Raw genomic sequence first — 18,143 nt, 5'->3', positions numbered from 1 at the left:
TTGCACTGGAGTTCCTAGCCAATTGAATGCACTACCAATACGTTCATATGGTGGCCCTCATTGGCAGTCTGTAATGCATCAGCATGCTACAAGCTGGGGCTGTAGCTGTACACTGTTTGTTGACCTTCTCTTCTAGCCTTACTGCATAGAAGTGAAAAAGCACAATGAACAGATGACATCCTATGAGAGCCTCTGGTTGTATTTTGATGTAGAAATGGAAATAGAGTTTACTGTGTCTATTTAAACTGGCTTACTGAGTTTACAGGCAGTAGTGCTAGTGGTACTGGCACTGCTAATGTTGGCCCCACTTACCAAATAAAATTACTTACCAGTGGATAATTTTTTAAAAATATATTTAACTTAGACTAAATTTAGACTAGTAGGTTAGTCAGAATTTTAATTTGTGGTTAATCACTCAAAATTAGTCATCAGTCATTATGAAAATCTATTTTTTTTAAATGAAGAAATTCTGTAAAATGGACATAATTTACCCAGCTCTATACTGTTGTCTATCATTTGATATTTTGTTTGGTCCATTTGACAATAATATATATATATGTATATATATATATATATTTTTTTTTTTTTTTTTTTAAGCAGGAATCACTCATATGGTACTGGTGGAAAACATATCTGTCATCTTTAAAGAGTACAGATACGCCACATGTTTAAAGATTTTATTGCAAAATGGATATACAGTTTTATTTGGTGGAGAAGGTGGTTTGGTGGTGCCCCCTGGGTTAGTCAAGCAGCATGCTTTGACTTTCCAAGAGTGCATAGCTAGAAACCCCCATATGAATAGATACAATTATGACAATATGTATTGATTACAATAAAATTAGTCCAAAAGCAACTAATCCATAAAAGCATGAATCTGAAAATGAGGGTGCAACAAGCTCCATGCTATAAAGGGGGAAGCTGGGATGGAGGAGGTTAAACTTTGCCAACAACAGCGTGACGCATCAGCATTGATGCAAGCAGGGATTAGTGAGGGGCATGTCATATTTAAATATACTGCTGTATTGAGGGAAAGAGCTGTGATTGGCTGAGGGAGCTGGGAATAATTGGAATCAGCTGATCATGGCTGGGTATGTGACTACCATGTCCTGCATGAACTAACACTATAATTAGCTCAATGATCCAATGAATGCCACAATAATCAAATTTTCTAATTCATCATTTCAACCTAAAATCATATGACTATTAAAGAAAGGCAAGAATTTGGACTTTATATCAATCTCATAATATTCATAAGTAATATGCCATATATAAGAATACCTTAAACGTCATATAGACTGAACTCTTTACTGGTGTATCACAAATTTCAAGTGCTTATAAATGAAATAAATCCATGAAGTTAAAGTTCATGTAATGACAATGTTCAAATTCCTCCTCATTGAGGGTCTTTAAAACAAATCCAGCTTATGCTGCCGTTTTAGATGTACTAACAGAACTTTTTTATACTAATACACTGGAAAATTATTTTTTGAATAACAATTTAATCACCAGCCTGGCTGGGCATTACAACTCATTAAATGTGAATTTCTCTAACATGTCCCATTCCCCGGCCTCGTTTTTGCTGATATGACATCAACATGGCATTAATCACTGCAGCCTCTCATGGGTTTGTAATTGTTGGTGTATTTGTCTTTCCTGATGAGGCAATTAAAAGTCACTTACAGCATAGCGTATATTTGGATGGTGACATGTCTTCTATCATTTTTGCTCAAACCTCTAGCAGACTAAAAGCACTTGATATGCTGATAATCGTCTGATCCATGACATTCGATTGCAAAAAACAGAGTAAGCAACTGAGATTTACTTTTCAGGTTTCATTTAAAACTTGACATGTCCATTAAGTAATTATTTAGTCTTTTTTCTCAATTATCTCAAACATAATGAGTTTTTTACATGCACTTGGGGGGAAACAAGGTGCTTGCAGGATGTAGACAGATATATTGTTTTTTTCAAGACTAGAGGTAAACATGAAGAGAAGAGAGAAATTTAAGACAAAGACTTCTGTGTTTGGCTGCAAGGTAAGGGGCTATCTGCAATAAAACAACCCAGTTATTTGAACAGTGAGGAATAATATCCTCTATAAATGTAGCTCCACCTTTTATGATTTGCAGGTCAGGACATTGGAAAGTGTTAGAATTCCTTCAGAGTTTACCGAACATGATGGAAAGTCAGTCATTCAAGGTCATTCTCAGCTACAGCATGTTGGAGCAGAAAACAAACACAACAAATATAATACACTGAAAAGACTGTCTGGACTATATATCACCGTGACACAGATTTGAACATCATGGCATGGCAGAATCAACAGATAAGTGATGAAAATGTAGTTATATATTTGTTGTTTCCTTTGAGAATCTTCTGGATTCAGCTCGGGGTGATTTTCCATTGCTTGGAAATCCTACCTGTCATCCCCTGCACAGAAACTCATAATGTGGAGTTTGTAGTGTGGCAATTTGCTTTGTGCATTGTGGCACAATCAAAGCAAACCCTGCCTACACACAAGCACGTCTGCCTGCTCTCACGCATGCACAAGTCTTATTTAGACACCAGTGACAGCAGCACACATCACCTCCCACTGTGAAGCTCCAACATCTCAGGGAAAAAGCTGGAGGGCTGTTTTCAAATCGATGCTCACAAAGCAAAGATAAAAATGATAGCGCTATCATTTAGTGATTTATTTGAGTGCATCCTGCTTTGCAGAATAATACCAGTAAAAATGACAAATAAAACATCAAGGTCATGAGTATTACTCCCTTTTGGCTGTAAGCTTAAGAGAAGTATGAGGTATATACCTAAATGAGCAGAAAAGCAGCAGCACTGAGTGTATTTATCCAGCTCATATTAAACACCCACCTCCTTTTCTGCTGGCGTTCACCAGGTGATCAATCAGGCCAGTGGAAGAGTGTCCCACCACACCGTGCACACACAGCCCATTGGCAGACGCTTCGACAGAGTGGACGACTTCTTCATTCCCGCCTCCAGCCTCATCATTAACCACATCAGGTACGTCCAGTTTGCTCCAAGAAGTGCTCCTAATGCAAATTGATTTGCAAATTAAATTCAACCCCATTGGTGTTTTATGCACTTTTTACTCCTGGACTCAATACTACAGTAATGATTTGAGCAGTGTGCCTGTCTGTTAATGCAGGGAAGGAGGTTTTTGTTGAAATACAGAGAAAATCACCTGAAACAATGGAAAATAAGCCCTTCTTTCATAATCTACAGACTTAAATCTTCATATCTTACTTATTAATCCAAAAGCCAATTAACAACCCCTGATAATTTTTTAATTACTGAAAGATAAGTTCTGTTATTTGGCCTGTAGGGGTGTGGAATATAAACAATGATTGCAATAGTTATAATCTGAATGAGAAAATTTTGAAACATCACTGCAATTCTGATCCTCTACAATCTATGATGGCATTAAAACAAATGCTCTTTAAGCATAATCCTCTAAAGAAAACAGCACCATTGTTTTAAGTTACTGAAGCATATTTCATGCTTTTGTGTAGATACTTAATGTGAAAAACTCTCATTAAATGGAAGAACAGTATATAAGCACATTTCCATACAGGTCTCACAAAAGAAATAGTTTATGCTGTCACCCTGCATGAAAATTTCTATTGTGCTCATCAAGGACAACAGTTTTTATGCAGCTGTGTAACTCTTATAGCACCATGGGTTTTCTTCACTCCTGCAACCTTACCGTACACTAGTCAAGCTCCCAGTCAACAGTGATACAGTACAGTGCCGTGAAAAAGTATTTGCCCCCCCACTGATTCTTGTTTTTTTTTTTTGGCATATTTATCACACTTAAATGTTACGGATCATCGAACCAATTTTAATTTCTCACAAAGACAAGTAAAATACAAAATGCAGTTTCTAAATGATGATTTTATTCATTAAGGGGAAAAATCCGAACCTATCTGGCCCTATGTTATAAAGTAATTGCCCCCTGAACCTTATAACTGGTTCTGCCTCCCCTGGTAACAATAACTGAAATCAAGTGTTTGTGATAACAGGTGATGAGTTTTTTCATCGCTGTGGAGGAATTTTGGCCAACTCTTTTTCGCAGTATTGTTTTAATTCAGCCAGATTGGAGAGTTTCTGAGCATTAACTGACAGTTTAAGGTCACACAAATTATCTTCCTCTTTAACTAATGTGCTTTCTATTTTGGCACAAAGCTTTTACCTCACAAGTCACTAACTCAAGGTAAGACAGTGTTAATACTGGAAACACAACATTATTGGGATGATATCAGTCCCTGCAGATATCTTCTTCAGAAGTTAATTATAGTATTAACTGATATGAACATTTCTGCCGATATTTACAACCCATAAATTGGCTTAAAATATTGTCTTTTATCTGCCGTAAATATCAGCTGTATGTACGACTACATTTTTTTTTAGGCCAGATCAACAGATTTATGTCAGCCAAGGTCTCTTTCTGTTATCATCCTAATTCATAATACTTCAAAGTTTGTTTTAGGGACTAGAAAGGAGAAACTCTGTGTCTTTGTTTATCCTTAAAGGTCACATATTTTACCTTTTAAAGATGAGTTGGTCTCAGAGGTCCCCAGAACATGCCTGTGAAGTTTGTTAATGAAAAAAAACACTCCAGTATTGGATTTTTGTATGTCTAAAAACCCCTCTGTTTCAGCCCTGCTCAGAACGAGCAGTTTCTGTGTCTGTGGCTTTAAATGTTAATGAGCTGTCTGACTTCGCCCCTCTCAGAAAGTGGATGTGGCTTTAATGGATGTAGCTCTCCTGATCCTCCTGTCAGGAGAGTAGGGTGGAACTGAACCTGGGGGTTGTGCTAACTCCCCACATGACATCATGAGGGGAAAATCTCAGAACAGCTTACTTCAGCACACATTTTCTGAAAAGGGGGGCACATATTTTTGTTAGAAAAGCCTGAAAAGGTGTATTTTGCATTATATGTGACCTTTAAACTTTAAAATGTAGTTTAAAGACTGAATTATATTGATTTTGATCCATATTGATATCTGTAGTGGCTAAAATAAATATTTATATATATCGGCATATCAGCAAAAATCTAATATCATGCATGCCTAGTAAATGTGTTCTGTGTGCTCCTACAGAATACATTCTTTGTATGTACTCAAACACACTCTGCATGAACTTTGCAGCTGACATTTTCCCTTTGACAATATCAGAGACAAATCAGACAATCTCCAATCTCCACATCTGCTTCCTCAGCACTGATCCTCACATTCTTTGAAAAAGACTGGTTCCTTTAAAATAATTACATCATTTAACACTTGGAGAATGATTAGTCAGCTGCCTTATTTCACCGAAATACAATGAAAAACTGCACAAAGCTGTGACGACAGCAGCTGGAGAGACAGTTGGCTCCTTGCCTTCTTTATCATTTCAGTTCATCACAAAAGAAACACGCTGAATGCAGAGCGAGCTGAAACGCTGCTCTGGTTTTTGTAAGTCATGAGCGGTGTCACACTCGGGTTTAACATGAACCGAGAAAATCCGGTCCAAAACGCTTGACTAATGTCACAGAGAGGCCAAAAACACGCAGGAGGTCTGGAGGATTTCAGGATGTTAACGGTCTCCTGGAGAGAGGGAGAAGGCAGGCCAGTGTGTGTGTTTGAGTGTGTATGGTTTGGGGGATGCTGGCACAGCTGTAATTAGATCCTCTGGGACCTGCAGGGAAGATTGCAGGAGTGTGAGGCCACTTTTTTTACTCTTACAGTGTTGTGTTTGAAAAATGCAGTCTTTACCTTGTAGTTGCTTTTAAATGCTTATTAATAAGCTCATTGTATGCCATTGTTGCTGCCTGGTCCTCTTATTCTGAATGTTGTTTACATGGCTGGAATGTGAAACATAATACCTGGACCATTAACCTTCACACAGGCAGAAAACATGCAGTTCACCAGTAACACAATGAGATGTTTGCTGATTTGTAGCGCTGGGTGTTCCTCTTCCTCTCAGCCTTCAGTGTTATTATTTTCTCACCATGCAGCTCCAACTCTTTGAGCTTGCCTCTTATAATTTCTGGTACCATCAGGTGACAGAGAAGTAAAGTCAACGTCCTGGGCCACAGACTACACTGCTCCTTGTTATTAATAATCATGCTAATAATTATTCAACTGTTAAAAGCCAAAGAGTACTTACTTCATATTTGAGTTGAAAAGGACAAAACATTGATTTCACTTTCCAGAAACTGGAACCATAAAACATTTAGACATTCTATTAAAAAATAACCTTTATATACATCTATTGTTTACATAAAATCCTACTGTTTACTTTAGATTTTGTTATCATGTCTTACCTACCATGAGAAACCCTTGAAATACCGTTTTTTTGCATTTAAAAAGTTGGCTGCATCCTACATACCAGTGCGACCACTAAACTAGTATAAAAAGCTGTTTCGCCTGTTTGAGACTGGGTGCTGTCATGGCTCTGTCTTCCTTTGTAAGTTTCACCTCAGTAAATCTCTCTACAAGTGACTTGATTCCTGTCAGAACTGAGCTGGGAAAAATCCAGAATAAAAGCATTATGTACAAACAAGGTTTGTATGATTCTCTGCTAAGGATTTTACAAAGCGTCTATTAACACCCATTTAAATAGCATTTAACCAACTATTCTAAAGACATGAAAATCCTTAAAAAACAGTCAAATTCTTCAGTCATTGTGTCAGCAGGTATGATGTGAGCCTGATATGCTGTGTAGAGTGTGGCTAACATTAGTAGCTAGCTTCACCAGCCTTCACTCCTCTTTGCAGATTGATATCATGCTTTGATAGGTGTGATTCTTTTCACTTCAGTTGAGTAGTTAATTGTGAGTAAACCCTCAACAGCCTACATACCACTTTATTCTCATTTTTTTGTTGTTGATTTTTTGTTTTTTGTACATTCTTTTTATGATGCACATTGAAATGAAAATTAAACCATGACACTGTTGTTACAACAGAATCATGCACTCAATCTGAAACAGGTATGAGACATCATTATTCACTGCCCATGACTTATGGTTATTGGACATTTGCTTTCTTTACCATGCATTACAAACAGCTGCTTCACAGAGTAGACTGGCAGTGCCACTGATGAACAGCTTTTTCCCTCACTAAGTCATAATCCTGCATGTAAAGAACACAGTGGTACACTTATAGGTAAATTAACCCTGTGGGGTGGTTTGAACAGACTCCACAAGTAAAGACAGCAAATGACTAACAGAGGTGCGCAGCACAACTTGTAGTCTGTAGCCTTAGAGCTGAACTGCTGCGCTGACAGAAGCTTCTTATGGTAAGTGTTTTTTACTGGTAGCTTCTCTGAAGTACCTGTTTTGGTACTTGTTGTATTCAGAGTGGATTAACTGTGGCTCAGTAGGTAGACTCAGTTGTCTCTAAACTCGTAGGTGGAACCCTGGCTCCTGTAGTCACATGTCAATGCGTCTTTGTACAAGACTCTTGACTGCAAATAGCTCCCACCACTGCATCAGCGGGGTGTAATTGTGTATGAACAGAATTAGTTGAGACTGAAGGCCACTTTATATAGCAATCTGATATTGATTTTACTAGATGAATATTTATCTTTCATGATTAAAGACATAAAGAGTAAATAATGTACAGCTGTCATGAATTATCAAACAGGTCTTTAGTAGTACTCTTTTCCAGTCTGCGCTTCCAGGGGTCAGTATGCCTAGATGGTTCTATGCTGTCTTTTCAGGCCAGGCCAGACCATACCACAAGGAGACTACTGTCATGCTTTGCCCCCAAGTGAGGGACTTCAAGTGTCTTGGGGTCTTGTTTACGAGTAAGGGTGGAATGGACCGTGAAACTGGTGCAACATCAGCAGTGATGCAGGTGTTAAACCAGACTGTTGTGGTGGAGAAGGAGCTGAGCCGGAGGGCAATGCTTTAGAATAACCAGCCGTTCAAGCCCTCAACTACGGTCATGAACTCTAGGTAACAACAGAAAAAATGGTATCGCAGATACAAGTGGTTGAAATGAGATTCCTCAGGAGGGTGGGAAGCCAAGCCTTACGGATAGGGTGAGGAGCTCAGACATCTGGAGGGATTTTGAAGTAGAGCTGCTGTTGAGCCAGTTGAGGCGGTTCATGCATCTGATCAGGGTGCCTCCTGGTTGCCTCCCTGTGGAGGTCTTCTGGGCACATCCAACTGGGCAGAGACCCAGGGCAGACCCAGGACTTAGTGGAGGGATTATTTATCTCTTCTGGCCTTGGGAGCACCTCAGAATCCCTCAGGAGGAAATGGAAAGAGTTGCTGAAGAGAGTCTGGGTTGACTTATGTCACCTGCTGCAAACATGACCCGTCCTCAGATAAGCGGAACAAGATGGATGGGCGGATGTTTAATGATTTATTTAGCCTGTACATAAAAGTATTGTTGTGTGGGAGCACAATATTTATTGAAGTGTTTCTAATATTCAGTCCACCTCATGTCCTTCTCAGTATCATTTTTAGACAAACTTGAGCTTTATTTATCATTTTGATGTACTACATTTAGCCTGGAACAGATGGAAGTCTCACACTGAGACTCTGCTGGCTCTCTTATGTCGTTTTGTCTCAAACTCATTATTCAGTGTTGTGAAGAAGTCCTCTGCATATTTGCCAGAAAATATATCAGTGTCCAGTTGAAGCACACACAGAACCTGGAAGTTTTTATCGAGAGTGTTGTTTTTACCAAAAATATTAGGACAGTGTATAATTAACTACTGCCTTGTGGCTCTGATTTTTTGATCCGGCACCCTCACAGCCATTTGTCTGCTGGCAGGAGTGCTGCATTGATTAGTCAATTTAGCAACATGAGCAGTGTGTTGAGCAGCCGACGTATATTCAGCAACTTCTGGAGATTGTTTAATGACCGGGGATTCCCTCAGCTGCTACTATAAAGCAGGCAGGAACTTCTGGGGGCTGTCATTCATTAAAACCATCGACATACAGTCGGGAAAGTCAACATGTCAGCAGAAATAAGCTGTTATTTCTCATTTCTTCCCACATCGTCAGAACTCTGCCAGACTGCCTTTTGGCAAAACAAGCCGAGCGAAATGTTGATTCGATGTTTTTGCACTGGAGGAAGGGTGAACAAGAATTCCTGTGTTATATATCTTTTACTGTGCGGCGTTCAATGATCTGTTTCCTGTTCATGAATATGCCTCAAGGACCTTTAGCTGAACCACAGAGCAGAGGGCTGAGACACAGTCGTTTCTTTTCCTGAGGACATTGACATGAAGATTAGATGATAAAGTGTGAAGTACATCTTTATTTGAACACAACCCCGCTGTGCAGAACCAGGGAGAATCTTTAATGCATTAATCATTGGTACAAATGACAAACAGCAGCTGTCATTTTGGCTGAGAGCAATCTGGGTCTGCCAGTGAAACAACCCAGCTGTGTTCACATCAGAGCAACGCCAAACAACGTCTGATTATTAATTTATCTAACATGAAAACATTTCTCCCTGTTGGTGAAAATAATAATTTGATTGCAGGATAAATGCACCGCTGACCTTTAGCTCTGCAGCAGGTTACCAATTTATCACAGCATGTGCTCACTACTCATTGATCTGTCAAAACAGAAACAATATTGAACACAACCCAAAGCAAAATGATCTCAACCGTATGTGACAGGCAGCGTGTTCCAGGTTTAAACTGTGCAGTAAATTAAAAAAAAAATCACTTTACTTAAGTCTCACATTTCTATGAGATTATTTTTTAATACAGGCCTGACAGGCTGAGCTCAAGAACCGCTCTGTAAAGTGCCAGAGAGCTCCCTTTGATTAAAGCTAACAAATGAATCTTGTAACACCTAGAATTCACATGAAACACATTTAGTAGTTTTGACATGAAACTCCAGACCTTAAATATAAAATTAAATATTAAACTGGAAGATAAAAACCTCTGTAGATTCAGTCAGTGCTCTCAGATCTTTTCAGTCATTTCTCACAACAGACATATTAACACCCCCTAACCTCCACACAGCTAAGGTACATTCAGTTTAACTTTACTTTAATGCCAAATGCTAAGTATTTTAAATGCACAATTGTGAAAAAGTTACGTTTTTGTCAAACATTTGATTAAGAGGACACAGAAAGTATGCATGAGTTCAAAGAATTACAAAGCAGCCTGTGTCAAAAAATAATATAGTTCCAAATATAATGAAACACAGTTTTGAAGGATATAGTTTATTGATTAAAGGTAAAATGTGTAGTTTTACTGGGAAAATCATTACACCTGTGTTATATGCACTGTGTTCCAAATTATTATGCAATATGATTCCAATTAAACAAATGTTTTATTTTTAGTTTTCAATTAAAGTTTTCAACTATTCTGCTTCTCCAGTTGGCTGAATCAAAGGGAAACTACTTAAGGAGGTTGTTCCACATTATTAAGCAAGTCACAGGTTTTATGCAATATGAGGAAAAAGAAAGATCTTTCTGCTGATGAAAGCATGAAATAGTGCAGTATCTTTAAAACAGTTTGAAAACACTGGATATTTCTCAAAAAATTTAAAGACATCATACTGTGAAAATATTTGTGTGTGATTAAGAGCCGAGATGGGTTTGTTCAGATAAAGGCATATTTATGAAAGTCTCTGTAAGGCATATTCATTGTTTTAAGAGAGCTGCTGGTGCCCCTGGAGTCCCAACAACCTCTGGATCAGGATCCTCCTGAGAAATGATTGCAGTGGGCTCAGAAATGTATGAAGACTCATTTTCAAACAGTTTTATTTACTGATGAACGCCGTGCTACACTGGATGGTCGAGATAAATGGAGTTCTGGATGGTTGGTGAATGGCCACCATGTCCCAACAAGGCTGCAACATCAGCAAGGAGGTGGGAGAGTCATATTTTGGGCTGGATTTGTAGGGAGTTGGTAGGCACCTTTAAGGTGCCTGAAGGTGTAAAAATGACCTCAGCAAAATATGTGGAGTGACTAACTGCCCATTTTGCTACTATGATAGAGAAAAAAGAACCGTGCCTTCTGGAGTAAAATCATTTCCTTCCAAGACAACATACCATCCCATGCTGCAAAAATACCACTGAGACCTTGGCTGAACTTTTGGAGCATCCTTCAAGGAAAGCTCTATGAGGGTGTACGGTAACCTGGCACGCCGGATGGATTTGTTTCACACATTCATCAAATCCATACATTGTCAAAAAAAGCTAAGCTAACTTATATTGACCATGATTGATTTTTAAAATCATTAAAAGGGTAAAACATCCAAGGGGGTGTATTTATAGGCATGTATGCTGTAAGCCCCATTTGTAATGCAGAATAAGATCCAAAGCTGTCAGGCTGTTGACAGTGTAATTTAAACAATGACTTGGATTTAATGCATTTTTGTGTAAATATGAGAAGATTCAGGTTTGACGTCTTTATATATTAGATAAGTGTTATCTTTGGCATGCCTTAAGTTTGAAAGACATTGCTTGCTCCTGTTTTTTAATCTCACACCTCAGGTGTAAGCGTCTTCCTCTCCCCAAACTCGACATAAAGAGGTGAACCCCCAATCAAATATGTTTGATGACAGAGCGAGTAATTGTTAAACAGAAAGCAGGGGACAGAAAATAAGCCACAGATGGCTGGAGGACTAAGAAAAATAATGCCCATTTTCAGCCAAGCCCAGTTTCTTTTCCATCACAGCACACACTCATTGGGGGTTCCAAGTATTCCAAAAATGAAGAATGCCACCCCAATAATGTGGAAAATCGAATCATAAAACTTCTCAAAATGCAAAACAGTCTGCCACAGTTCTGACACACCACAAAATCCATCAAATTACTGAATGTCAACCAGCCAATTTGATTCTAAAATAAGTCATGGATGAGCATTTTCAGTAACAACTTTCCTTAATCCACCCCACATTTGCAGAGCATTTCCTCATGTTAAAGATCTTTTAATGATATATATATGTTAATATGTGTCTGGAGTCAGTGAACACAACGTTCTCTGGATCAATGATTCCCTGCGCAGGGATGATAATGTGCTCTATGGCTTTTAAACCACCATTTTTCTGTTCACAGGTACAGACAGCTCGGTGTTAAAATGGCATAAAAAGTGATGAATGACGGCAAGATTTAAGTGGCTGTCAGCATCGATCAGCTGGTATTCACAATTAATTGAGGCCCGTCAGCTCTATGCATATTGCCCTTTTACTCTGTTCAGCTGTTAAAATGTAATGACCCATTAACAGATTCTTTGGGTTTTTATAATAAATTACAATTTCATCTGATCTATGGCCCACATATGAAACGGCTGTAATTGTATTAGAGGGGAAAGTGCAGATGGACTGATACTGCTGATATAAAGATTGTCAGGGAGCAGAATTTGGCCATTGAAGTGTTAAATGGACCTCTTAGCAAACAGTCAGGGTTTTTTCCTCCTGAATGTTTCTTTTACATTATGCCAGTCCAACAATTTTCATAATTACCCAGAACAAATCAATTTGCATTTTTCTCTTTCAGGTTGACTTCATCTTGATGCGTGCATTGTGCAGCTTTATTTAAAACGTTACCACATGCTGCTTTGGAATTAATGAGCTAAGAAAAACAAAAGGAAATCAAGACTCTTGACATGCAGACGCTTCGCTTAAAATGATGAAAAGGATTTATAGGACGCAGAAGGATGATAATTCACCAGTTTAAGATTGTCAACTCAGCATTTACAAGACAACCTGCTGTCTTTACCTCTTTACCATCCGGATCCATATCCTACTGGTTTTCCAAAAAGATTTCCAAAAAGTATCTCATCAACTATTTGAGGTACTGACATAACTTTGGCTGTCAAGTTCAGCCGTTCTGTGCACAGTAATTGTTGGTTTCATCATTTTACCGTCATGCCTTTTCCCTTCAGTACCTCTTCGACCTTCACCCATACACACCAACCTGGAGCCTCAGGTCGTTAGACACTGGCCTTCTCACTATTCCAAACACCAAATTCTGTACCTACAGAGACAGAGCCTTTAGGACTACAGCCCCCCCCCCCGAGAGCAGCCACCCTGAAAACATCCACAATACTGCATCTATGGACATGTTTATGAAAAACTCCTCAGGCACCATCTGCTCACCATAGCCTACAATCTCTCTTAAATCCCCTATTCCCAAGATATATCTATTTGATAGATACTGAAATCACAATCCTAAAACACAATTACTCATGGTTTTACTACATCTGCATCACATCCCCTATCAAACTTTAACACAAACACTTTAAATACTTTTAAAAGCACTGAAATGAAAATGAATGCATTAAAAGTATTACCGAAAAGAAAAAAAAAAAAACAAATAATTTAAACACGGTAATCATTTAATCCTTGTTATCTTGTTTTCATGATTGTTAGAAGACGGGGTTTTCCTGCATATTAAAAAAGGACATATTTCACCCTTTTAGGACAAGTTTATATCGGTCTCAGAAGTCCCTGAAACATGCCTGTTCAGTTTGTTGCTGAAAAAAACTCCTCTGGTTCAGCCCTGCTCAGAACGAGCTGTTTCTGTAGCTTTAAATGTTAATGAGCTGTCTGACTCCGCCCCTGACTCCGCCCCTCTCAGGAAATAGATGTGGCTTAATGGATGTGGCCCTCCTGAGCCTCCTCTCAGTTGACAGCTGAAGGGAGGGTGCAACTTTCTTCTAAGCAGGTAGGGCCAACCAAACATGGGGATGGGGTTAACTCACCACATGACATCATGAGGGGAAAATCTGAGAACAGTTAGTTTTTGCACACATTTTCTGAAAGGTGTGTGGGAGGTGGTCTGATTCTTGAGGGGATTGTGGACAGGCCAGGGAAGCATATTTTTGTTACAAAAGCCTGGAAAAGTGTATTTTGCATCAGCATATGCATATGTCCCCTTTATATTATGAGGCAGGCTCCTCCAGGAAATTTCATGGCGCATCCAGCTCTCAAAGCTCTGACGTCATGAAAACTTATTTTCCGACAAGCATAAAAGGAGGTTATTTTTAAATAGACTGTGGTATTATGCCGGTGTGGTGCTGTATCAACAACAGTACATGTTGAGTTTGTGCAAAAACTGCCAAAAAGGAAGAAAAGAACTGTGGCAGACGCAGCGGATGAACACACAGTGGATGAACACTGTGTGAGCTAAAGACACATACACAGAGCAAAGTGCGTGTTAGCAAAGGATTATAGAGGAGACTATAAGTTTTAGGGATAAACACGGGGCTTTCTCTGCATTTCTCCCTTCACTTAATACTGTTGGATTGGGGTATGAAATTGTGCTGCACCTATGCGTGCATGGTTAGCATGGTATGTTTGTGTAATTATTACCCACGCCAATGAAATCGGCAGGGGGTTATGTAAAGGGTTCCGTATCTTTGTTTGTTTCTTTGTTTGTATGTGTCCAAGATAACTCGAGAACGGAAAGTTGGAATATTGGGATAGTGACAGGGAAGAATCCATTAGATTTTGGTGATGATCCGCGCACCCGTTCGGTTTTTCTCAGACTTCGAAGTTTGAACACCATATTAATCAATGGGAGCGTGAGTTCCTCGGTGGCGCTGTTCAGGCGTGGGTCTGCCGCCTCAGACGGCCATTCTAGTTAACATTGTGGTGATATATTTTTCTTAAATGATGAAACCTCTGTGTCAGCGCGTGATTACAAAAGCAGAGCGTCAATCAGATGCATCACTTAAAAAGGAATATAGATCATTATTGATAATTAGCGGATCTAAAACATGACCAAAACTTGTAAGGATGCAGAGGAGAGAGCCACAGCTTAACTAAACAGTCAGGCATTGTTGGTATTTGTTAGATATTTTATATTTCCTCTAGCTGCAGGAAATTTGGTTTTATTCATCAAAGTCATCAAAAGGTATCATCACTGACAATCATCACTGCTTGTAGTGTAACAATTAATTCCTTCAATGACTTTTTCCTTGGATAAAGACTTGTAAATGGTGTTTTGGACATCATCGAACTTAATAGGTTATTAGAAACATTAATGCTTCCACAAAATTGAAAAGCAACCCATCCAAATGTTTAGATATTTCTATCTGTACCAAAGTGGTGGATGGATGAACCAATCATTCCATCTCCACCCCATATGTCCAGAAAATCTTTAGACAAGATATGTTATTGATTAAATCTTTGTTTTTTGTCTTCATTCTTCAACAGATTTGGCCTCATCCTTCATCGAAATGAACCTGTTCTCCACAAGATCGACCTGGAGACGACGTCATATGTGAAGAACATCAGTTTATGGGAGTATAACTGCATCCCCAAGTCTGTAGCCTACACTCATCTAGGTGGCTACTACTTTGTTAACTGCAGGGCCGACTCCACCGGCGCCACACAGCCACAACTCATCTTGGACAGTGTAACAGACAGTGTGATCGGCCAGAACCGCGACGTCACTGGCACTCCTTACGTGTCTCCGGACGGCCACTACTTGGTAACAGTGGACGACAGTGACGGCCTAATGAGGATCCAGAAGATCTCAGAGCGTGGAGAGATTCTGGAGCCCTTCGACATCCACACCAACCTCCACCTGTCTGATCTGGCCTTCCAGCGCTCCTTCACTGAGGTCCATCAGTACAACGTGTTTGGCAGCTCCGGCCGTCAAACTGACGCTCTGTTTGTGGAGCTGAGCTCTGGCAAAGTCAAGATGATCAAGAGCCTGAAAGAGGCCACCAGGTCGTTCGAGTGGCCATGGAGCAGCAGGAACAGGGTGATGGCGGGCAGCGGACTGTTCGGACAGTACCTCATGACCCCATCCAGAGAGTCTCTCTTCATCCTGGACGGACGGCTCAACAAGCTCAACTGTGAGATCACCGACGTCCTCAAAGGCAACGTAGTGGCGTGGGTGGGAGAGTCTTAGGAAACAAAACGGAAAGACCCAATGAGCTTTGTTTTTCTCAAAGGTACTGTTGCACTGAATTCCGTTGCAGGTTGTTTAATTTTGTGAGGGTGCAATTGTGAATACTAACAAATTTTTTAAGTCCATTGAATGAGGGACTATCATCCAAAAAAAGAAACAAGTGAAGGAGTAACTGATTGTTGATTGATCGTCTTAAAGCCAAGTTCAATGATTTTTCCCACTGGTTGATTCACGTTGAAGTCACCTAAAGTTGCTTGCTGGATCTCTTTTCAGGAAAATTGGTATGAATCTGTAAACATGTGCAACTTTAAATTATTTTTCAAACATGGTTATTTTCAGTGTGTGGGAATGCTGTAGATAATCTCTGAATAAAACTAATACTAGAAGTAAATTGGCAAAAATCAATATATATACTGTATACTGTAAATGTCCAGATTGTAATTAAAGTTATCCATCCCAAACTTTTTTCCTGTGCCTTCAAGGAAAATTCCCCTCCATCAGAGGAATTAGCGTAATTATTCCCAGTGTGACTGCAGACTCCACCTTTTCCTTCAACCGTCCATTCGTGTTGTGAGCCGTTCCTCACAATCCTCCCGCTCTCTCGTCTTTCCATCCGTTTAACGCAGACGGCTCAGTCTAATTAAAACGAGCCCTTGCTGTGATCCCATCCTGTTTGAAGTGGAGACAGAAAGACTGAGCGGTTCATTACAGTTGTGCGATCTGTAACCTTTGATCCAAAATTATAACCAGCGTTGGGAGGTTTTAAAATATATAAATATATATATATTTTTTTTTTTCCTTTATAGTCCAAAGCAGAAAGTCAGTGGTGATGTTAGTTAAAGTGTACCAGCTTTTTTTCAGCACACATTGTGAAATCTTACATATTTAAATTTTTCCATAGGAATGAGTCGATAGAGCACTTGTGTGTGAATAAATTGTATCTTTATCCCTGGACCAAAAAAAGGAATAAAAAATAAAGTAGAAAAATGAAGTATGAGAGACATGCTGATCCGTTTGACAGCGTGGTTTTAAGTGGATGTTTTAACTTAAACTAATGATGAGCTAGCTGCTGGGTCATATTGTGCAGAGGGTCTTTGATTCTTAAGAAAACAGCTCTTTTTTGATCGCTCCTGCAGTAGAAATAGTCGGCGAGTTGATGAAACTGTTCCCTAGCTGGACACATTTCTATGCATTATCACCCTGGCACTCTATGACTCTGTGAAACCACAATCGGCAACTGTATCGCAAATTTAGTACTGACTTTTAATGTGTACAGATTATATAAACTCACTCCATCTTTCCTGTTCAATCTTCCTCGTATATGGTTTGGTTTTTATTTTATTTGATCTTCATGTTTTTTTCACCACCTTTAAACCTGCCTGTACTGCTGATGACGACCTCTTTCTTTCTATTTATGTTCTGTACATAGCGGCTGACTGTGACTCTGTTAGTTTCCTATCAATGTACAGAATCACGTGGGTTTCTGTCCATCTTCTAGCAAATAACCACGCTCCTTTTTAAGAAATGAACACACACACAGCTATCATTATCCACATCCTGTGCACAAGCACATTGTGATCACAAACAACACTTTCACCTCCATTATAGCCATGTCTTGTATGTTCCCTCATGTGATTGTTATTTATATAGAGAAAACACGCTTGTCATTTTACCCAACAATAAACTAGACCATGAAAAACAAGTGTCTTCTCGCCTCTTTTCCTCATTAAAACAACCCTTCACACTGTGCTCTCGCTGCTACACAAACATTGACAAGTTTCCTCCAGAAGCCTGTTGCCAATTATTATTCTACAAGAGATGCTACAAGAACAAGGTCAAGACTGTTGTCCCATTGGGTGTATTTATCTTGCAGTATGAGCATGCATTGTAAAGTATCATTACTAATTAACAAAGAAAGAAAGAAAAGGCTTTTGGGAGGCTTTAAAACTGGGACCAGAAGAAAAAGCAGACTGAATTAATCGTAGTAGCGGAGTTCAGAGGAACTCATAATGTAGTCAGTTTGTGTCAAAGATATGAAAATAGTTTCAATTCTCTTTCACGAGGAAAGGCTGTGATGTTTCGGACTTCTTGGAAAATGTGATTGGCATGAACATGATTCAACTTATGACTGCCTGGAGGCTAGAAGAGGAATGTCTGACACTACTGAAGACACACTTCCCTTTATGATTAACACTGTTTTTATCTCAGATATGAGCTTGGCAAGGAAAGGAAAGCTACTTTATTTATGCAAACATCAAACAAAAACAACATTAAAGCAACAATATGCAACTTTCCCACC

The 18,143-nt window shown here is 39.3% G+C and overlaps 1 protein-coding gene across 2 annotated transcripts in view; it reads left to right on the top strand.

Moving 5' to 3' along the window:
* Positions 1-17,523, top strand: part of fstl5 (follistatin-like 5) — a 314,218-nt gene extending 296,695 nt beyond the window's left edge. For both annotated transcript variants that reach the window (XM_041797754.1, XM_041797753.1), the window contains 2 exons: positions 2,897-3,021; positions 15,142-17,523. In XM_041797754.1, coding sequence (XP_041653688.1) covers positions 2,897-3,021; positions 15,142-15,844 — 828 coding nt within the window. In that variant the 3' untranslated portion in view covers positions 15,845-17,523. The remainder of the gene's footprint in view (positions 1-2,896; positions 3,022-15,141) is intronic.
* The last annotated feature ends 620 nt before the right edge of the window (positions 17,524-18,143 follow it).

This window comes from Cheilinus undulatus, linkage group 10, assembly GCF_018320785.1.
Source record: "Cheilinus undulatus linkage group 10, ASM1832078v1, whole genome shotgun sequence".
Taxonomy (NCBI): Eukaryota; Metazoa; Chordata; class Actinopteri; order Labriformes; family Labridae; genus Cheilinus; species Cheilinus undulatus.
Note: the sequence above shows the minus strand (reverse complement) of the source record. Positions and strands in the feature narration are given on the sequence as shown.